The sequence below is a fragment of the Vulpes lagopus genome, chromosome 10 (assembly GCF_018345385.1).
Source record: "Vulpes lagopus strain Blue_001 chromosome 10, ASM1834538v1, whole genome shotgun sequence".
NCBI classification, from domain to species: Eukaryota; Metazoa; Chordata; class Mammalia; order Carnivora; family Canidae; genus Vulpes; species Vulpes lagopus.
This window is the reverse complement of record NC_054833.1, coordinates 81,659,019-81,677,153: the sequence shown is the minus strand read 5'-3', so window position 1 is coordinate 81,677,153 and position 18,135 is coordinate 81,659,019. Positions and strand designations below refer to the sequence as shown.

General features: G+C 38.5%; 1 protein-coding gene across 1 annotated transcript in view; it reads right to left on the bottom strand.

The window, feature by feature from the left end:
- Positions 1-8,708: 8,708 nt before the first annotated feature.
- The window catches only part of NDC1 (NDC1 transmembrane nucleoporin), a 48,050-nt gene continuing 38,623 nt past the window's right edge, over positions 8,709-18,135 (bottom strand). Inside the window, exons 17-18 of the mRNA XM_041772229.1 lie at positions 13,926-14,086; positions 8,709-11,291 (exon numbers count right to left, since the gene is read on the bottom strand). Coding sequence (XP_041628163.1) covers positions 11,228-11,291; positions 13,926-14,086 — 225 coding nt within the window. The 3' untranslated portion in view covers positions 8,709-11,227. The remainder of the gene's footprint in view (positions 11,292-13,925; positions 14,087-18,135) is intronic.

Here is an 18,135-nt window from a genome sequence, read left to right as displayed (position 1 = left end):
TTTATATGGACTTTGTCATCATGACTTTGTGCATGTGTGTGTGTATCCTGGGATTGCACACAAGTAGACTGTTACAATTTGACCCTAGTATATATGTATGAATCAGTATTGAGAGTGTCACAGATTTGTCAAATATATGCATTTTAATAACATTCATTTTATACTTTGAAAGTAAATTATGCCTGCTGTATTTCTGAAAATAAACATATAAATATTTTTTAAAGAATGGCACATTTGTCCATTCTACTATAATGATGGACATTTTAATTGTCTCCAGTCTGGGGCTATGGTGAAAATTCCCACTACAAGCATCCTTAGTAAATGACTTTTGGTGGAACATGCCCTAATTTCTCTTGGGCATATGGCAATTAGTGAACTGATGGATTCTAGGGTAGGCATGTGTTTGGCTTTAGTAGTTATTGCCCATTTGTTCACTCCTTCCAGCAAATCTATGGGAATTTTAGCTGTTCCACGTCCTCATCACCTGTCATTGTGACTTGTCTTCTTAAGCCCTGTTGATGGGTGTGTTGTGGGATGTCAGTATAATTTAAATTTTCATTTCCCTCATAACTAATGGTGCTGACTACCTACCACCTCTCATAAGCCATTTGAACACCCTTCTTTTATAAGTACCTGCTGTATGGAAGCGTTAAATCACTATATTATACACCCTAAACTACTATTAACACTGTATGTTAACTGGAATATAAATAACAACTTCGTGGATAGAAAAAGAAAAGTGCCTCTTCATCTTTTGCCCATAATTTTGTTTGAAGATACTCTGAGGCTGTTATGAGGTACATTAACATTTAGAATTTTATCTTTCTCATGAACTGAATCTTTTATTGTGAAGTGCCCTTCTTCACCTCTGCTAACTTTTTTTGCCTGCAGTGCACTTGGTCAAAAATTAATACAACTAGGGCACCTGAGTGGCTTGGTGGTTGAGCCTCTGCCTTTGGCTCAGGATGTGATCCTGGGTCCTGGGATCGAGTCCCACATCGGGCTCCTTGAGGGGAGCCTGCTTCTCCCTCTGCCTATGTCTCTGCCTCTCTCTGTGTCTCTCATGAATAAATAAAATCTTTAAAAAAAATTAACACAACTAGATCAGCATTTTTGTGTTTGCATGTTTATCCTTTTATTTTCAACATATCTACCCTTATGTTTTAGAGGTGGCTCTTAGCAGCAAGCAGTTGAATTTTGTTTTTTATTTATTTCGGTAATCTTTGTGTTTTGATTTAGTCCATTTATATTTAATTCAATTACAGACATATTTGGCTTTAAATCTACATCTTACCATGTGCATTCTTCTTCCTGCCTATTGTAGACTTTTTCCCCCTTACTTTCTTTCATATTATATTTCGGTATTCCATGTTTTTCCTGCCTGAACTTGAAACTTTTACTATTCTTTCAGCAGCGATCCTTAAGTTGCAGTGCACATCTTTACTATGTCAAAGTCTATTGCTGGCACTTTTGCTCTCTTTCCAATGTGAAGACCTTAGGATATATTTTTTTAAAGATTGAATTTATGTATGTATGTATGTATGTATGTATGTATTTGAGGGAAAGAGAACAAGCAAAAGTGGGAGTGAGCACCAGCGGAGTAAGGAGAGGAGGAGGGAGAGAATCTCAAGCTGACTCCCCCGAACGTGGAGCCCAACGCGAGCTCGATCTCACTACTCTGAGATTATGACCTGAGTTGAAACGGAGTCAGATGCAACGGAGTCAGTGCACCGGGCCACTTAGGCACACTAGGATATTTTAACTCCCAAGTATTCTGACTTATATGCCATATTTACCTTTTTCGTTGTTCTTAATTTCTTTTGACTGCCCTTCCTTCTTCTCCTTGAAAAAAAAAAATCACCTTTATAAAGTTCCTTTTATTTACTTATTTATTTATTTAAAGTAGGCTCCATGCCCAGTATGAAGCCCAAGACAGCTTGAACTCACAACCCTGAGATCAAGCTGTGAGCTGAGATCAAGAGTCAGACACTTAACTGACTGAGCCACAGGGGCACCCCTATCAATTTCCCTTTATTGTGACCTATTGAAATCTCTCAGCTTTTGTTCATTCGTTTTTATTTCATATTTTTATAGATTAATGCTGGGTATGGAATTCTAGGTTAGTAGATTTCTTTCTGCACTTTAAAATTAGCATTCCATGGTCTTCAGTTTTTTTTGTTGTTGTTGTTGTTTTGTCTTCATTTTTTTTTTTTTTTTTGAGAAGTTAGCTGTGTAGCTGTTGCTCATTTCAAAGTGGGGTGTTTTTGTTTTTCCCCCTCCTCTGGTTACTTTTAAGATTCTGTCTTTGGTTTTTAGCACTTTTACTATGATGTACCTCAGTGTGTATTCTCTTTATTTATTTTATCTGCTTTGGGTTCATAGTGCTTTTTTAATCTGTGGCTTGATGTCAACAATTTCAGAAAGTTCTCTGCTGTTAAATCTTCAAAACTTCTCTGCCCATTAGGTCTCCCTCCCCTTCCAGGACTCCAATTACACTTGCAAAGTTTCTCAATATATCATCTGTCTTAACCTGTCTTCTGTATTTAAATACTTTTGACTTTTCTGCTTTATTCTGAATTGCTTCTGACTTATCTTTCAAGTCATTTTTTTCGGCTAATCTGCAGGTATACCTATCCTCTGACTTCTAAATTTTAGTTATTTTATTTTTCTGTTTTTAAGATTTTATTTATTAATTCATGAGAAACACAGAGAGAGGCAGAGACATAGGCAGAGAAGAAGCAGGCTCCTCACAGGAAGCCCGATCTGGGACTTGGTCCCTGGACCCAGGATCAAGACCTGAGCTGGAGGCAGAAGCTCAACCACTGAGCCAATCAGACGTCCCACTTATTCTATTTTTCTGCTCTAGGATTTCTGTGGTACTTTTTAAAATGTCTGTGGTGCTTTTTCAAATTATCTATATATATGTATTGATATAGTTTTATATGCATGAGTGGTTTCTACTACACGTATACATAGTTTCTAGCTCTCCAACAAATTAAAATTTCATTTTTTAATCTTATGAACATACTAATAATAATTATTAAAAAATTTCTGACATGAACATTTCTCCAAAGAAGATGGCCAACAGACAATGAAAAGATGCTCAACATCACTCACCACCAGGGAAATGCAAATTAAAATCACAATGAGCTATCACCTCACACCTGTCAGGATGGCTAAAGTAAAAAACATAAGAAACAACAAGTGTTGGTGAGGATGTGGAGAAAAAGACTCTTGCACTCTTGGTGGGAATGCACATTGGTGCAGCCACTGTGGGAAACAATATGGAGATTCCTCAATAAGTTAAAAATAGAACTACCTTACAATCCAGCAATCACACTACTTTACCCAAAGAATAGAAGAACACTAATTCAAAGGGAGACATGCACCCCTATGTTTAGAGCAGTACTATTTATAATAGCCAAATTATGGAAACAGCCCTTGCCCATCTGTAGATGAATGGTTTTAAAAAAGATGTAGTACATATATGCAATTGAATATTACTCATCCCTTAAAAAGAATGAAATCCTGCCATTTGCAATGGTGGAGCTGGAGTGTAAAATGCTATGTGAAACAAGTCAGTCAGAGAAAGTCAAATTACCATATGATTTCATTCATAGGTGGAATTTAAGAAAGAAAACTAATGAGCAAAGGAAAAAGAGAGAGGGGAGAGAGAGAGAAACTAAGAAACAGACTCTTAACTATAGAGAACAAACTGATTACAGAGGGGAGGCCAGGAGGGTTGGTTAAACAGGTGGTGAGGATCAAGGAATGCACTTGTGATAAGCACTGAGTGATGTATGGAAGTGTTGAATCACTAAGTTGTATACTTGAAACTAATATTACCCTGTATGCTAACTACACTGGAATTAAAATAAAAACTTAATATACATAAAATAATTTAATTAAACTAGTCTTTTTTTTTTTAATCCTTTTTTAATTTATTTACGATAGACACAGAGAGAGAGAGAGGCAGAGACACAGGCAGAGGGAGAAGCAGGCTCCGTGCCGGGAGCCCGATGTGGGACTCGATCCCAGGTCTCCAGGATAGCGCCCTGGGCCAAAGGCAGGCGCCAAACCGCTAAGCCACCCAGGGATCCCCAAACTAGTCTCCTTCTAACTCTAATTAAATCTGGAGCCCCTATGGGTCCATTCTACGGTCTCTTGCTTTTGTTGTTCTCATTCGTGTCATCTTGTCTCTTCTTGTGCCTGGTTAGTTTTAATTGTGTGTAGACATTCCATTTTAAAACTTGTTTGTTAAAATAATTGAGGCCTAGGATGTTGTTTTTCTCCACAGAGGATTTATGATAGTTTCTCCCAGAGCCTAGAAACACTGGCAAACAGGGATGACCACAAATCAATTTAATGAGAATTCTAACAGTTCATTCAATCTATTTCCTCTTTACCCTTCCCTCTAGGGTGCAGCCTTTTGGGGTTCCAGCCCAAAGTAAGGGAACTTAACAGTCCCTCATTGCCCAAATTTGGAGGCTCTGGTAAGTGCCTCTACCCTCCTTTCTCTCCTAATCAACAAAGGGAAGCTTGCAGAAGCCAGGTTGGCACTGCATGACCTTTTCCCTCGAGCATAATTAGACCTTTGAATACTTGATCCATTTGGGCTAATTTCTTTCAATCAGGAATGTGGCTGGCATTCAGAAATGGCCAGTCTCCATTACATAAACTCAGGAGCTAGTGGGCAGCTGGAGAGAGTAGGCCAGTAGGCAAGGAGAGAGAATAAAGCACTGATGCAGTAAGCAGCAGAGAAGAACCATTTAGAAACCCTAAAAACTTTCCAGGTTCTTCATGGGACTAGAAACAAATCTATACTTAAGTATATAAGCCAAGATTTTCCTGTGCCCTCAGGATCAATTCTCCTTCTCAAAAGTTAATGCTAAACTGAGATGGGGATTGTGTCCTTGTAACTAAGGGCCATAATGTTAGGGAGGGGCTAGTGTTTTTATTTTATTTTTTTAAGATTTTATTTATCCATGACAGACAGAAAGAGAGAGAGAGAGAGAGAGAGAGAGAGAGAGAGAGAGAAAAGCAGAGACACAGGCAGAAGAAGCAGGCTCCATGCAGGGAGCCTGATGTGGAACTCGATCCCAGGTCTCTGGGATCACACCCTGGGCTGAAGGTGGTGCTAAACCGCTGAGCCACCCGGGCTGCCTGGGGGCTAGTGTTTTGTACAATTAAGATTTATTTGTTTGAGAGAGAAAGAGAGAGAGCAGCAAGAGAGCGCATGAGCGGGAGGGACAGAGGGAGAGGGAGAGAGAATCTCAAGCCTCTCTGCAGGGTGATCCCAAGACCCTGAGATTACAACCCAAGCCAAAACCAAGCATCAGACGCTTAACTAACTACACCACCAGCCCCCTTAGTGTTTATTTTTTCAAGACTGTAGACTATGTTACTAATAAGTTGAGAGACAAATAGGATAAGTCAATCAAGAGTCAACATATGTTTAAAAGACTTTCAAGGTAAAGGTCTGTGAGAGGCCACCTTCTCATGTTTCTCTGCCAGGGACATCCCATAGGTCTTCCAGAACTGCTTTACCACCTGGATCACTTGCAAGGCACACTCAACTGTATCTGATAAGATACGTGTGTGCAGGGGGAACATGAGTGGTCAGAGGTAAGGCAGAGTCACACAGCTCCTGCAAAATAATGCAAATGATGAAGCACGCTGGGGCCAAGACACCTAAGGAGACGCTGCATGTAGTGCTGAAAGGGTCCATAAAGGAGGTGGGCATGAACGCGAGCAACAACTAGTGCTTGGAATAGGCTAGGAACAGGACAGATGCGCATCAGCAAACAGCAATGGCAAGACAAATCAATTTTTTTTTTTAAAGATTTATTCATTCATGAGAGACAACAGAGAGAGAGGGGCAGAGACATGGGCAGAGGGAGAAGCAGGCTCCATGCAGGGAGCCCAATGCAGGACTCAATCCTAGATCCTGGGATCACAACCTGAGCCGAAGGCAGCACCCAACTGCTGAGCCACCCAGGCATCCCAAGAGACATCAATTTTGTAAATATGTAGGAAAAGGTTCTTTGCAAACAAGGTTTGCCTCCATTTACTTCTCCCACACAGGATTGTGAACCCTTTGAAGACAAGGACTATGACCTTGTACAATCAGTGCCTTTCACAGGGTCTGGTATACGGTGGGCCGTGAGTGAAAGCCAAATGAGTGAATGGAAGAATTAACAGCATCTTACAAACACAGGTCTACAACACCTTGACTTAAACTCCTGAGGCCAGATGTTCCAGAATGAAGAATTTTTCAGATGTTAGAAAGGTAATAATGATGCATATTACGTAACACTCTCATGGGGTCTGGAACAGCACCTCATAATCATACTACAGAGACTATATACATAGTCATACTACATGGAGTAAATTAAGTCTACAAATAGCCCCTCATCAGTTCAAGTCAGGTTTTGCTGCCAAATAAATTTTGTCACCAAACTTAACCAATAAAAAAACCCTCTAGATTTCAGAATTGTAAGGATCTGCTAAAGATGAAAACTCAAGTAACCCTAGAAAGGACCGCTAATTTTCACCTATTTATTGGCAAACTGTTACTGAAGCTCATAGTCTAAATGAGTTCACAGAGAGGTTTAACTGCTGACTAGACTTAGTTGAAAAAAAAAGATAGGTCAGGGGGCACCTGGGTGGCTCACTGGGTTAAGCAGCTGCTTTCAACTTGGATCTTGTTCTCAGGGTGCTGGGATGAAGCCTCGCCTCAGTCGGTTGGTAGGGCTCCCTGCGGGGTGTCTGCTTCTCCCACTCCGTCCACTCTCCACCTGATTGTGCTCTCTCGTTTTCTCTCTCAAAATAAATAAATCTAAAAAAATAAAAATAAAAAGGATCAGAAGGAACTATCCAGAATAAAGCAGAGAAAATAAAAAGTATTACAATAGAGAAGACAAGACACAGGTGATATATTAAGAAAGTGTAGCTGGAGTCCCAGAAGTAGAGGGAGCTCAGTCTACAAGGGGACATGGATTTGTAATCAGTTAAGTTACAAATAGTGTAATAAGGTCCAAAGAGGGAATGATGAAGCATTGAGAAAACACAGGGGACTCTACCGGAGAGTATGTGGAAAGGCTAAGCTGTGAAGGATGGGAAATGTGCCAGGACAGAAACTCAGGCAAGGTACCACGAGCACAAGCACATAACAGCACGGAAGGGCAACTCACAATTCATCACCTGCTCCAATTCCAAGGTAGGTATATGATATCTATTTCTCAGCATTCCATCTCACCTCACCTGAGGTCCAGCCATATCCTTCCAGGTTTACAATAATGAATCCGATGGAAGAAGTCTACCTTATGGCAAATGATAGTTCATAAGCTTCAGAGAGAAAATCCACTTGAGCCGTGCTTCTCTAAGTGCGGTCTCCTAACCTGCAGCATCAGCATCACCTGCCACCTGCTGGAAATACAAACTCTTGGGCCCCACCCCAAACTTACTGAATCAGAAATTCTGGAGGTGGGGCCCAGCAATCTGTCTTCATAAGCGTTCCGAAGGTTCCGATGCATGCTAAGTTTGATGAACTCCCGATCTAAAGTCAACCCTTCTCCCAGTGTGATTCTCAGACCGCTGCTTAGCATTTGTTACAAACTGTATCTCTTAGAAACCAGTCTAAACCTCCTGAAGCTGATCTGCATTCTTGTGGAGCTTGGACCCCACACCTCACTCCCTGTGAAGCTCATGTTTCGGATTCTGGGTTTCAAATGCCACCGCAGTAGATTATAAACTCCTTAAGGGCAAGAACTGTCTTCTTCGCAGCTCAATTTGTTTCTAATTGTTGAGGCCATAACACTCGGAATGTTTCTGAATGATTAGCTAGTTCCGGGTTGACTTGCACATCATTACAGCAACTGTCAAGGCTGCTGAGGGCCACGACTGAGAACTACAGGAGGCATGTGCTTGTCTGACCTGACCTTGTCTTCTCCCCCTTAAAACAGAAACAACGTTGCTTATTTTAAAATGGTGGTCAAGGGAATCCCTGGGTGGCTCAGGGGTTTAGTGCCTGCCTTTGGCCCAGGGTGTGATCGTGGAGACCCAGGATCAAGTCCCACATCAGGCTGCCTGCATGGAGCCTGCTTCTCCCTCTGCCTGTGTCTCTGCCTCTCTTTCTCTCTGTGTCTGTCATGAGTAAATAAATAAATAATCTTAAAAATAAATAAAATAAAATAAAATGGTGGCAGCAGCTTGCTAAGAATAGCTGGACTGTTAACTGTGGAAATAAAGCTATCTTTGTTTGAAGCTACTCTGTTTTAAAGAAAGAGGACTATGGGTTGAGAGAGCAGGAGAGGGACTTGAGGGCCTTTGTGTAGCACCTCAACTGCCTTGAGGTGAGGTTGAGACTAACGAAATATAGCTGACAGACATAACTGTGAGCTTGGGGGAATATGATCCACTCACAAACACTATCCTGGCCAGAAAAGCGATGGCTTTCAGCACTTGCATCCTTTGTTTAGATACGGAAGAAAGAGACCTTCAGAATTCAGGCTCATTAGTTATCGTTGAACATGGATTACCCACCAATCAGTCCAGCTGGGGGCAAAAGCTCCTAGATTCTCAAGAAGTTAAGCCTTTTTAAGTTTTATAAACAACTGAGACTGAACTGAAATGGCTCAAGAAACATGCACACACCAGAAATTAAATAACTGATCTCGAGGATACATGTATTTTAATGAACAGACCCATTCAGAAAAATGTCAATTTATTTTTCTACCCAAGTCAGTGTCAGTCATATACAAAAGGATATAAACAGATTACCATATTTACAGGAAGATACACAAAACAATTACCAACGAACAAATCCAGCAAAGTAACAAATTGTTGCTTATCCACATCCTCTCAACTGTAGTGGTTTATTGTAGGACAGTTTCCCAGTTCCCCGGGAAAGAAGATATGTGAATTTATGCTAAGGCCAAGCAGACATCACAAGAGCTGACAGGACCAGATTTTGTACTGACAGAGAAAAGCTTTTAAAGAACACACTCTAACTTTCAGGCCAATGTTATAGCATCAGTGGGCTCACAGGCACGATGGGACTTCATCAAAGGAAATGCCTCCCTCCTTTTGGCTTTCCTAAGATCCTTCTCCTTGTACACAGGAGAAGGAGCTCTCTTTAGTAACAGGTGATTGAGCAACACCCTACCCCAACAGATTATCAACTCACAACAGGGAAAAGGAACGGACTCTTATCTACTAAATACAATCCAGATTTGGGGAAGCGGTTTCCGAATCTCCACTAGGAAGACATGATGTGACCTCTATTTCATACACAGCACATTCTCTTGGGAGATAATATGGATGAACATCTCAGAAATGTTTACACTGCTCATCAAATATACCTTTCCCCAAAGCATATGGGAAATGGCAAAAACCTAAACCTAAGCCAGATTATTTTATCCAAATTAAGTCAAAGTTTAAAGGAATCATCCCATTGTCACTCTCAGGAATCCAGTGGGTCACAGGCCACAATTCTTTTATGGAAGCAGAAGGTTAAGAGCCCTTTTCTCCCAAAATGCCTCAGCCAGGGAGAGTGGAACAGAAAAAACTCAATGGCTCTATAATATGGAACTCAACAGTTTTCAGTCAACCTGGCCACAGTCTTCTGGTCATCTCCAAGGAACTACCACATTCAAAATTCAACATTCATATTCAAAAAAGGGAATAGTCCACTCCAGATGAGGAAAAAAAGGAAGGAAGGAAGGGGCGGGAGGGGAGTAGAATAGGGAGGGAAGGGAAGAAAAAAAGAAAGCAGTAGCAATTAGCCTAATTACTCCAGACACTTGACAACTGGGAAACTGTCTCCTAAAGACACTCTAAAGGCCAGCAGGGTTCATTTATAATTTGGCATGTGCTGGTTAAGGGGCAACAAACAAAAGGAATAAAGATATAGTACATCAAGTAACCAGACAAATGGTAGACATACATACTACATTAAAGATTCATATACAATACTGTGCTGACCTTAAAGAAGAAATTGAAGGAGAGTTGAAAGAACAGATAATAGAATTACAAGGGAACATTTCGGCCCAATGCCAGTCCAGTGAACACCTACCAGGAGGACTTTAGATCTTTTATCTCCAAAGAAGTTGATTTAATAAATTATAAAATTCCCTCACTCACTTTTGGGACATACAACAAACTCCCAAGTACACTAAGCCCTCCGACATTTTGGTTTCACTTACTATTTGATGACTAAGTTGTTTCTGGCTGTAAAGATTTTCCTAATATATTTTTATTAGCCAGTTAACACAGCAAAGGCTGCTCCCTCTGTGAGGCCAAACAAGCATCACCAAATAATTTGATCTAATGAAGATTGGGGGGCGGGGGGGAATGGAGAGGAAAAAGGGAAAGTTCCTTCCTGGAGTTTGTTGCAAAACTTTTTCTTCCACTTGAAAACCTCTGCAATCACTTAATGTTTTGTTCCAGAAAAAAGAAAGCAAAACTAGTTGGGAAAATACCCATATACTTATTGTTTACTAGTATGATAGAAAACAAATTCATAGTTGTCAGTCAATCGTCTTTCGAAAACCAAATGTGAATGTTTAATCTTGTAACTTAAGAACTGAATTTTTCCACATTCCTTTATATAGAGTTAGCATCTGTAAATTGAGATCTTTTTTGGACAATCATGCAAATTTAATTTGTCCCTGGAAAGAAAAACACAACCTACCAGATTAACAAAATATGTCCTTTAAACAGTAATTTTTCTGTGAATTTTTCTGCACTGTTACCACTTTTATCCTTCAGTAAACAGAAACTACTCTTAAAAGGCTCATGTATTTCAAGCGTACAGAGACTTCTACTCTCAGCACAATTAGGAAAACTGAATCGAGTCAACCTATTTTACCTTCTAAACTGGCTCTAGTCAGCTCAAAAGTAAATTCTAAAAATTTTCCAGTTATTATTATTAAGCTATAGAAGCTAGAGACATTTTTACTGCCATAGAGGCTTCTGTAAAATTGAATAAAGATTTTATTATACCACACACACAAAAAGCAATCCGTACAGAAAAGGCAGTTTTCGGTTATTCTGTTGAGAATTTCTTTCCATGATTTCTCCCATTAAAGTATAGTTTTCAAAGCAACCACCACGACAAAGGAAGCATCTAATTAGTCCATTTTCTTCTGATCCAAGAATGCTGAACATTTACTGTCCCATCTGTAGCTGTATCAGCAGTGTAATGAACACAGTTTATATTACTGAGCTATTCTTTGAACTCCAAGAACTGTTGAAGTCTTTTCTGATGTTCTGCAGATGCTTGCACAGCACTAAATGAAACATAAATTCAAAGCATAAGCTTTATTTTACATTAAGCATATTAAGTGAACCACAGAGCACAGAGTCAATATTTTTCAAAACAATTAAAAACGAATAGAAATCTTCACTTATTTAGTACTTCTGAGAAAGCTGGATGAAAACCCTCCTTAATCTAATGAGGAGGAGGGCTTGCATTCAGGAACGGCATGCTTCTACCTTCTGAAAGACCAAAGCAAATTAAGACTGACAAGTGAAAGCATCGATTGTAACCTGCTCTGCTGTGGAACCTGCTGTGCAGAGTTCCAGGCCGCGCAGATTTTCTGGATTTTATTATTTTATTTAAACCAGATTCCAACATTATCTTTGAGTTGTGGAGTATTTGAATTGCCTTTAATATAAGATCCTTTAAACTAAAATGTTTGGTTAAAACACAATAGACTCCACTAATCGTTTTCAAAGGTAACAGCTTGGTGGTTTAGATTTAGTTTTCTCTTTGAACATAAGTTATGTCTTGGATGGGGAAACTGAGTTCTCTCCTCACGCTCGCCCCCACTAAAATACATTACCTTGACAAAATTATGACAAATATGTACTGAAACTAGTATAAAACTTCCTTTTAAATTTTTGGGCAAAAACTGAATGCAGTTTCTGGTTTTCTAGCTGTTGAAGATGTTATTGTTAAATGATAAAATTCCAGGCTACAGAAAGTTACCATTTTTAAAAGTGCCCAAAAAGTTTATTATAATAATTTCACTACAAATCATCCCAAATTGCCTTATAAATACACATCTCTGCTAGCTTAAACCTTGCAGCTGCCTCCGATTGAACCATTTCAAGTACTTTACTGTGTGGAGTCCCTCTGGGTACTATTGAGGCCAGATAACACACCTTTTCCACAGGAGGGCAGACAGTATCACAAAGATCAGAGGTTAGCAGAGACAACTCAGCCTACTGGTTAAGAGTATAGATGCTGTTCGTCAGAACTCTGGGGTCAGAAAGATTTGAGTCTGAATTCTGGTTTTACATAATTGTAGGCAAGTTAAATCATAAGGCAACTTGACCTCAACCACAGACAATTAATGACGTAACCAGACATAAATCCAAATGTTTTAACTCCAAATCTTTTTTCCCACCATACCATTCTGTCCCAGGTATATAAAACACTCTCTACTGACCTCACCATATATAACAAATGGCTCTTCCCAGAGAAAAGAAACTAAGGCAGAATTTCATTTTCCTAATTTTTTAAATCATTTATCCCCCTTTCTTATCTAAAACTCTGTGTCCGCTTTTCTCTCTGCTTTCACTCAATTATCAATACACATATTTCATGCTCCACATCCATCGAGGATCCTCTATGGAAGCTTACACCTTTGAGGCAGTCCAGTGCACAGGAAGAAAAGGTGGGATTTTAAGAAAAGACCTGATTTCAGGTTCATGTTCTAAGACCAACTAGATTGTGCTATGAGGCAAATTCTTAACCTCCTTGAGCCTCAGTTTCCCTGTCTGTGCAGTTATGGTAACCTCTACACTTCACAGACTCTTTGAGAAAGGGACATGAAAAAAACATAAGTGCTAACTGCATTGTATGGAACAGGGCTGTCCCAATAAACTTTCTGCAATGACACAAATGTTTCAGACCTTAGCTGTCTAATATGGTAGCCACTAGCCATATGTAGTTACTGAGGACTAAAATGTGGCCAGTGTGACTGACAAATTGAACTTGTAGTTAATTTAAACTTCAACAGCCATATGCAGCTAGCTACCATATTAAGAGAGCACAGATCTAGAGAGCATTTAAAAACAGGTTTGTTTTTGAACAAGTGAAAAAACCTTCATCTTAGAGCTCTTTATATTCCCACATAGGTTTTATGGAACATAAAAACCTGCTATTACTGCTGTATATTATGGAAATAAAATATACTACTGTTTCTAAAAGCAGGCAGTATGAGGAAGTTCTGAACTATTTATTGACTGCATACAGAAAAAGGAATCTCTTGTGTCTTCTACAGTTCATTTACAATTGTGGATAAACACAGTTAATAAACCTGTATCCTTTATACTGCCTAACTAGATTGTTTCATGACAAGAAAGCAGTAAACATCAATGAAACTAAATATAAACAGGTTTGGCATTTGTGGTTTTCTCTCTGGTTCCATTTCTGAAGGTGTTATGATCTGTCACTGTTTTTCCAGCATGATTCACAAAGCACCCAGGACTCATTTATGGAACACTCTGCTCACCCCAACTCTTAGCTGACCAAGATGTAATATCAGGATTATTTTTAATATGCCTTTCTGGAAAGATACTCCATTTTTTGCCCTTTATCTCTCATAAGGATGTTTTGGTAGTTAAGAAAAAATTATATATAGATACACATTTATATATGAGATTACATTTGCTTTTATAACTTTCTGTCCTCTTTTCTATCTGTATGAAAGAAGGCCCCAAAGCTTATACAATAGTCCCAATTTTAAAATTGGACTATTTAAAAGGTCTAAATCCTAGTTGTTAATTCCCAGTAGGAACCATGAAAGTCCCCAAAAAGCATGCTCAACATGTGAGCCTTTATAATTTTCAAACCTATTTCTTAAGGGAACTCCTGAAAGGGGATTCTTATCATGGATTAAGACTGGTAAACTTACTTCAGATGTTCACCAAATGTAGTAGTTATTCGATAGATGGCAGTTTTTAGTGATGCTCTAAATGCAAATCTTAATGTTTTATAGGAAGTGTCCACAAGGCTTCCTGAAATCCGAGGTGGTTTACTGGAAGCATGAGGAAGCTTGAAGTACTTGTCAACTGCCTAGATCAAGAAAAAAAAGAAAGCAAATAGTTCAGAATATCAACAAAGCCATATTAGTTGAAAAGATTAAGGAGATTTTACTTCAAATCAACTGATAGATTTACACATCATAAAGACATACTAAGATGGCCCAGGTGGCTCAGCGGTTGAGTGCCGCCTTCAGCCCTGGAGACCCAGGATCGAGTCCCATGTCGGGCTCCCTGCATGGAGCCTGCTTCTCCCTCTGCCTGCGTCTCTGTGCCTCTGTGTGTGTGTGTGTGTGTGTGTGTGTGTATCTCTCATTGAAAAAAAGAAAAAAAAAGACATAATAGACAACATTTATTTTGAATCACAGGACAGTTTAAGGAAAAAAAAAAAAGAAGAACAGTTTGAGAAACAACACCGTAGAAGCTCAGCCCCTAAAGCAGTGAGCAGGGAAAAGTACAGGCTCGTCCTCTAAAAAAGGAGCTACACTCCAATGGCTTTGAAAGTGCAAAATTGAGAAATTAAACACAGACATCCTACTCTGCTTATCTGCTTACAGTGTGTGATTGCTGAGAGTATTTTCATTATAAATCTCAGCAATAAGAAAAAAAGACCAAAACTTTATACTTTACATAAAATTATTTACTAAACTAGCTTATCTTCCTTTTCACTTCTAGATACTAAAGCATCTGTGAGCAAGAATAGGTGGGGAGAGAGAGAATTCACAAGTGAAACGCTTTATTTATGCTTGGTAAAGAAATTTAAATATATCTTTTAAAGGTCCAAGGTAAACAATATAATTTTTAAATGATATAACTACATTAAGAAAAAGGAGAACTGAAAATATAAAAGTGTAAGTGGATTAATCTACTATAGCAAGATCACGTCTACAGTGACAAATAATATAAGCCTATTCTTTACAGTTATGGCTGTAACCACGAAAAGACACATCAGTTAAAATTATTTCTGTCATGTTTTTAATTTCAAGAACTCTTGAGTGATCCTCTTTATTTTAGCATCCTATTTTTGTTTCTTTTTTTTTTTTTCTATTTTTTTTCTATTTTTGTTTCAAAGACTCAATACCCTCTCCTATTTCTGTGGATTTTGATGATTTTTGTTGTTTTGGTTGTTTTAGTTTCTTCTTTCCCTTCCTTTGCTTCTTTGGTCTCTATCTTCTGCATTAGAGACTTTGCTCAGAAATCTAGTGATCCCTGGCTCATGACTGAGAGAGACCTCCTAAAAAAGCAGACAGAATGCTCTGAGTACACAGAGATCACTGACAACAAGCTTCACAATAGGTGATCTGCATGGGGTTTTTTAAGGTTGGATGCCCAACTCAGTAACTTTGTTTTTCTTCTTGGATTAGTCAGAGTTCCCAGAGAAGAGTTTTCCAGTACCCTGTCTGGAGGGCCTGCACTCAGACGAGTACACCCCTATGCTTCTCAAACAGAATGCACAACTGTGTCTATTATATCTACTCACAACTCTGCCAGCCAGAGACGCCGGTTTTCTACTCTCCCTAAAGGATAAACCTCAGCTGCTGGGGGGAGCATCACCAGCAGCAGAGAATCTAGGGGTTGGAGTGATTTTCAATCGGCTCACACCCATCCTCCTTATTATTTATTTATTTATTTATTTATTTATTTTCCATCCTCTTTATTTTGGGACGTGTCCCTTCACCCTTGGTTCCAGAGGTACTGGTGCCTGTCCCACTACTGATTTCAGATTTGCCTCTGAGATCAGCTAAATTAGTTATCTCACCATCTGCTCTCCAGCTTTGAAGACTCTGTTGCTGTTGTCTCCTCTCATGTTTATGGATTTATGTCTTTTTAAAAGTCCTTTTATTGTAGTTTAGCACAGTTTGGGGGCAAAGAACAAGATTTAATGCGTGTGTTCAGTCTGCCATGACAAGTTCAAGTTCAATCGTTTATTCTTTCAACAGTAACTTATAAGAGTGTCTCCTAAGACTGGGACAGAGTTGAGATAATTTTAGGCAGCATGGGAAGTGGTATTCAGTGACAAACTTAAGCAACATTAGATAACACTGAATCATACGGGATTAAGTTACTTTTTTTCAATTTTCTTATAAACTTTCTGATTAACCCTCATCAGACCAGGGAAAATAGTCATCTTCATCTGGCAGTAAAACCTGACAAAGGCTACTCATACATAGCCTTTATTTTATTTAATATGAATACTCAGATATTTCACTGGAGAAAAGTATTAATGTACCTCATTAAGGGGATTCTACCTCAGATTCCAGTAGGAATATTATGTAATATATGATACGTACACAATGTTATATTCTTAAAATCCAAAAAGATCTGTATCTTAAAACACACCCTAGGGTTTAAGATAACCTGGGTCCAATGGAGTCTTTTTATAATTTAAAGTAATCTTATAAGAAGAATGATACCATCAAAATACAGTATTTTTAAAAATTTTTTGACAGTTCATAATTTTTTTGTTGTTGTTGAAGAGAGATAAGCCATTTTCCATGCACTATACCTGGAAGACATTTTCACTCTTAGGTTTATAAAGAAAAATTCAAATGATCAATCCAGTGAGTTTTTTCATCTCAACATCATCGATTCCCTTTGATCACCTTTGTATGCCTTCAGCACTTATCCACTAATGAACCATATAAAGTAAATTTTGGTGCAAGGTATCATAGAAAATGAAAGAATACTGTCACATGTACTTTTGGCAAAATGGGATGATACACAGGTTCTCATGATAAAATATTGTGAGACACATTCATTTGGGGAATATAAATAATAGTGAAAGGGAATATAAGGGAAGGAAGAAGAAATGTGTGGGAAATATCAGGAAGGGAGACAGAACATAAAGACTCCTAACTCTGGGAAACGAACTAGGGGTGGTGGAAGGGGAGGAGGGCGGGGGTTGGGGGGAATGGGTGACGGGCACTGAGGGGGACACTTGACGGGATGAGCACTGGGTGTTATTCTGTATGTTGGTAAATTGAACACCAATAAAAATTAATTTATTAAAAAAAATAAATAAAATAAAATAAAATATTGTGAGACAAAAACTCTTTCCCCTTGAATGACTTACTGGATGAGAATGTCACATATATTTCCTTTTTCTCCTTAAAAATACATTGTTCTGTCATCACTTCTTGAGTTTGAGAAAATATACCTAGAATATTATTATCTAAAGACATATAGTCTGAAATTCCTCTAATATGATCGTCATTAAAGTCTAGAGATGTGCCATCCAATACAGTAGCCACTAAAATACATGTAGCTACTGAGCACTTGAAATGTGGCAGTTCTCAACTGAGATATACTATAAGTGAAAAATATACATCAGACCTTGACGACTTAGTGTTAAAAAATATATAGAATATTTTATTAGATATTATGTATTGATAACATGATAAAATTATAATAGTGTAGATACAATTAAAATATATCATTAAAATTAACCTCACCTGTATTTTTTTAATGTAACTCCTAGAAAATGTAAAGTTACCTAAGTGTATTGCATTATATTTTGATTTGACAGAGCTGTCTTGAGTGCTGTTCATTTGCATTCATGTTCTGATTTATCCAAATAATTATTGAATATACTGGCAATTTTCTTCCTATTACTAGGGTAATCAAAAAATTTTTAAATTCTGAATTAGTAACTATATTCAATGAAAGCTTAAAAAAAAGACTGTAAAAATGTGTGTTGATTGCTTATAGGCCTTTTCTTGAAAGATGATGTGATACTACATGATTCCATCATTATCCTGTTTTCTCACTGGTCTTTTTACCACAATTGGGAGTTACTGATGAGTAATGATGAAATAATTCCTAGAATGATCAAAAAGCAAACTGTTCCAGGATAATGGAAGTAGAAAATCACTAAGATTTCAAAATACATCTTAGATTTTAGAAGGATCCTAAGGGTAAATGCAAAAGAATGAATTTTTTTTTTTTTTATTTATGATAGTCACAGAGAGAGAGAGAGAGAGGCAGAGACACAGGCGGAGGGAGAAGCAGGCTCCATGCCCCAGGAGCCTGATGTGGGATTCGATCCCGGGTCTCCAGGATCGCGCCCTGGGCCAAAGGCAGGCG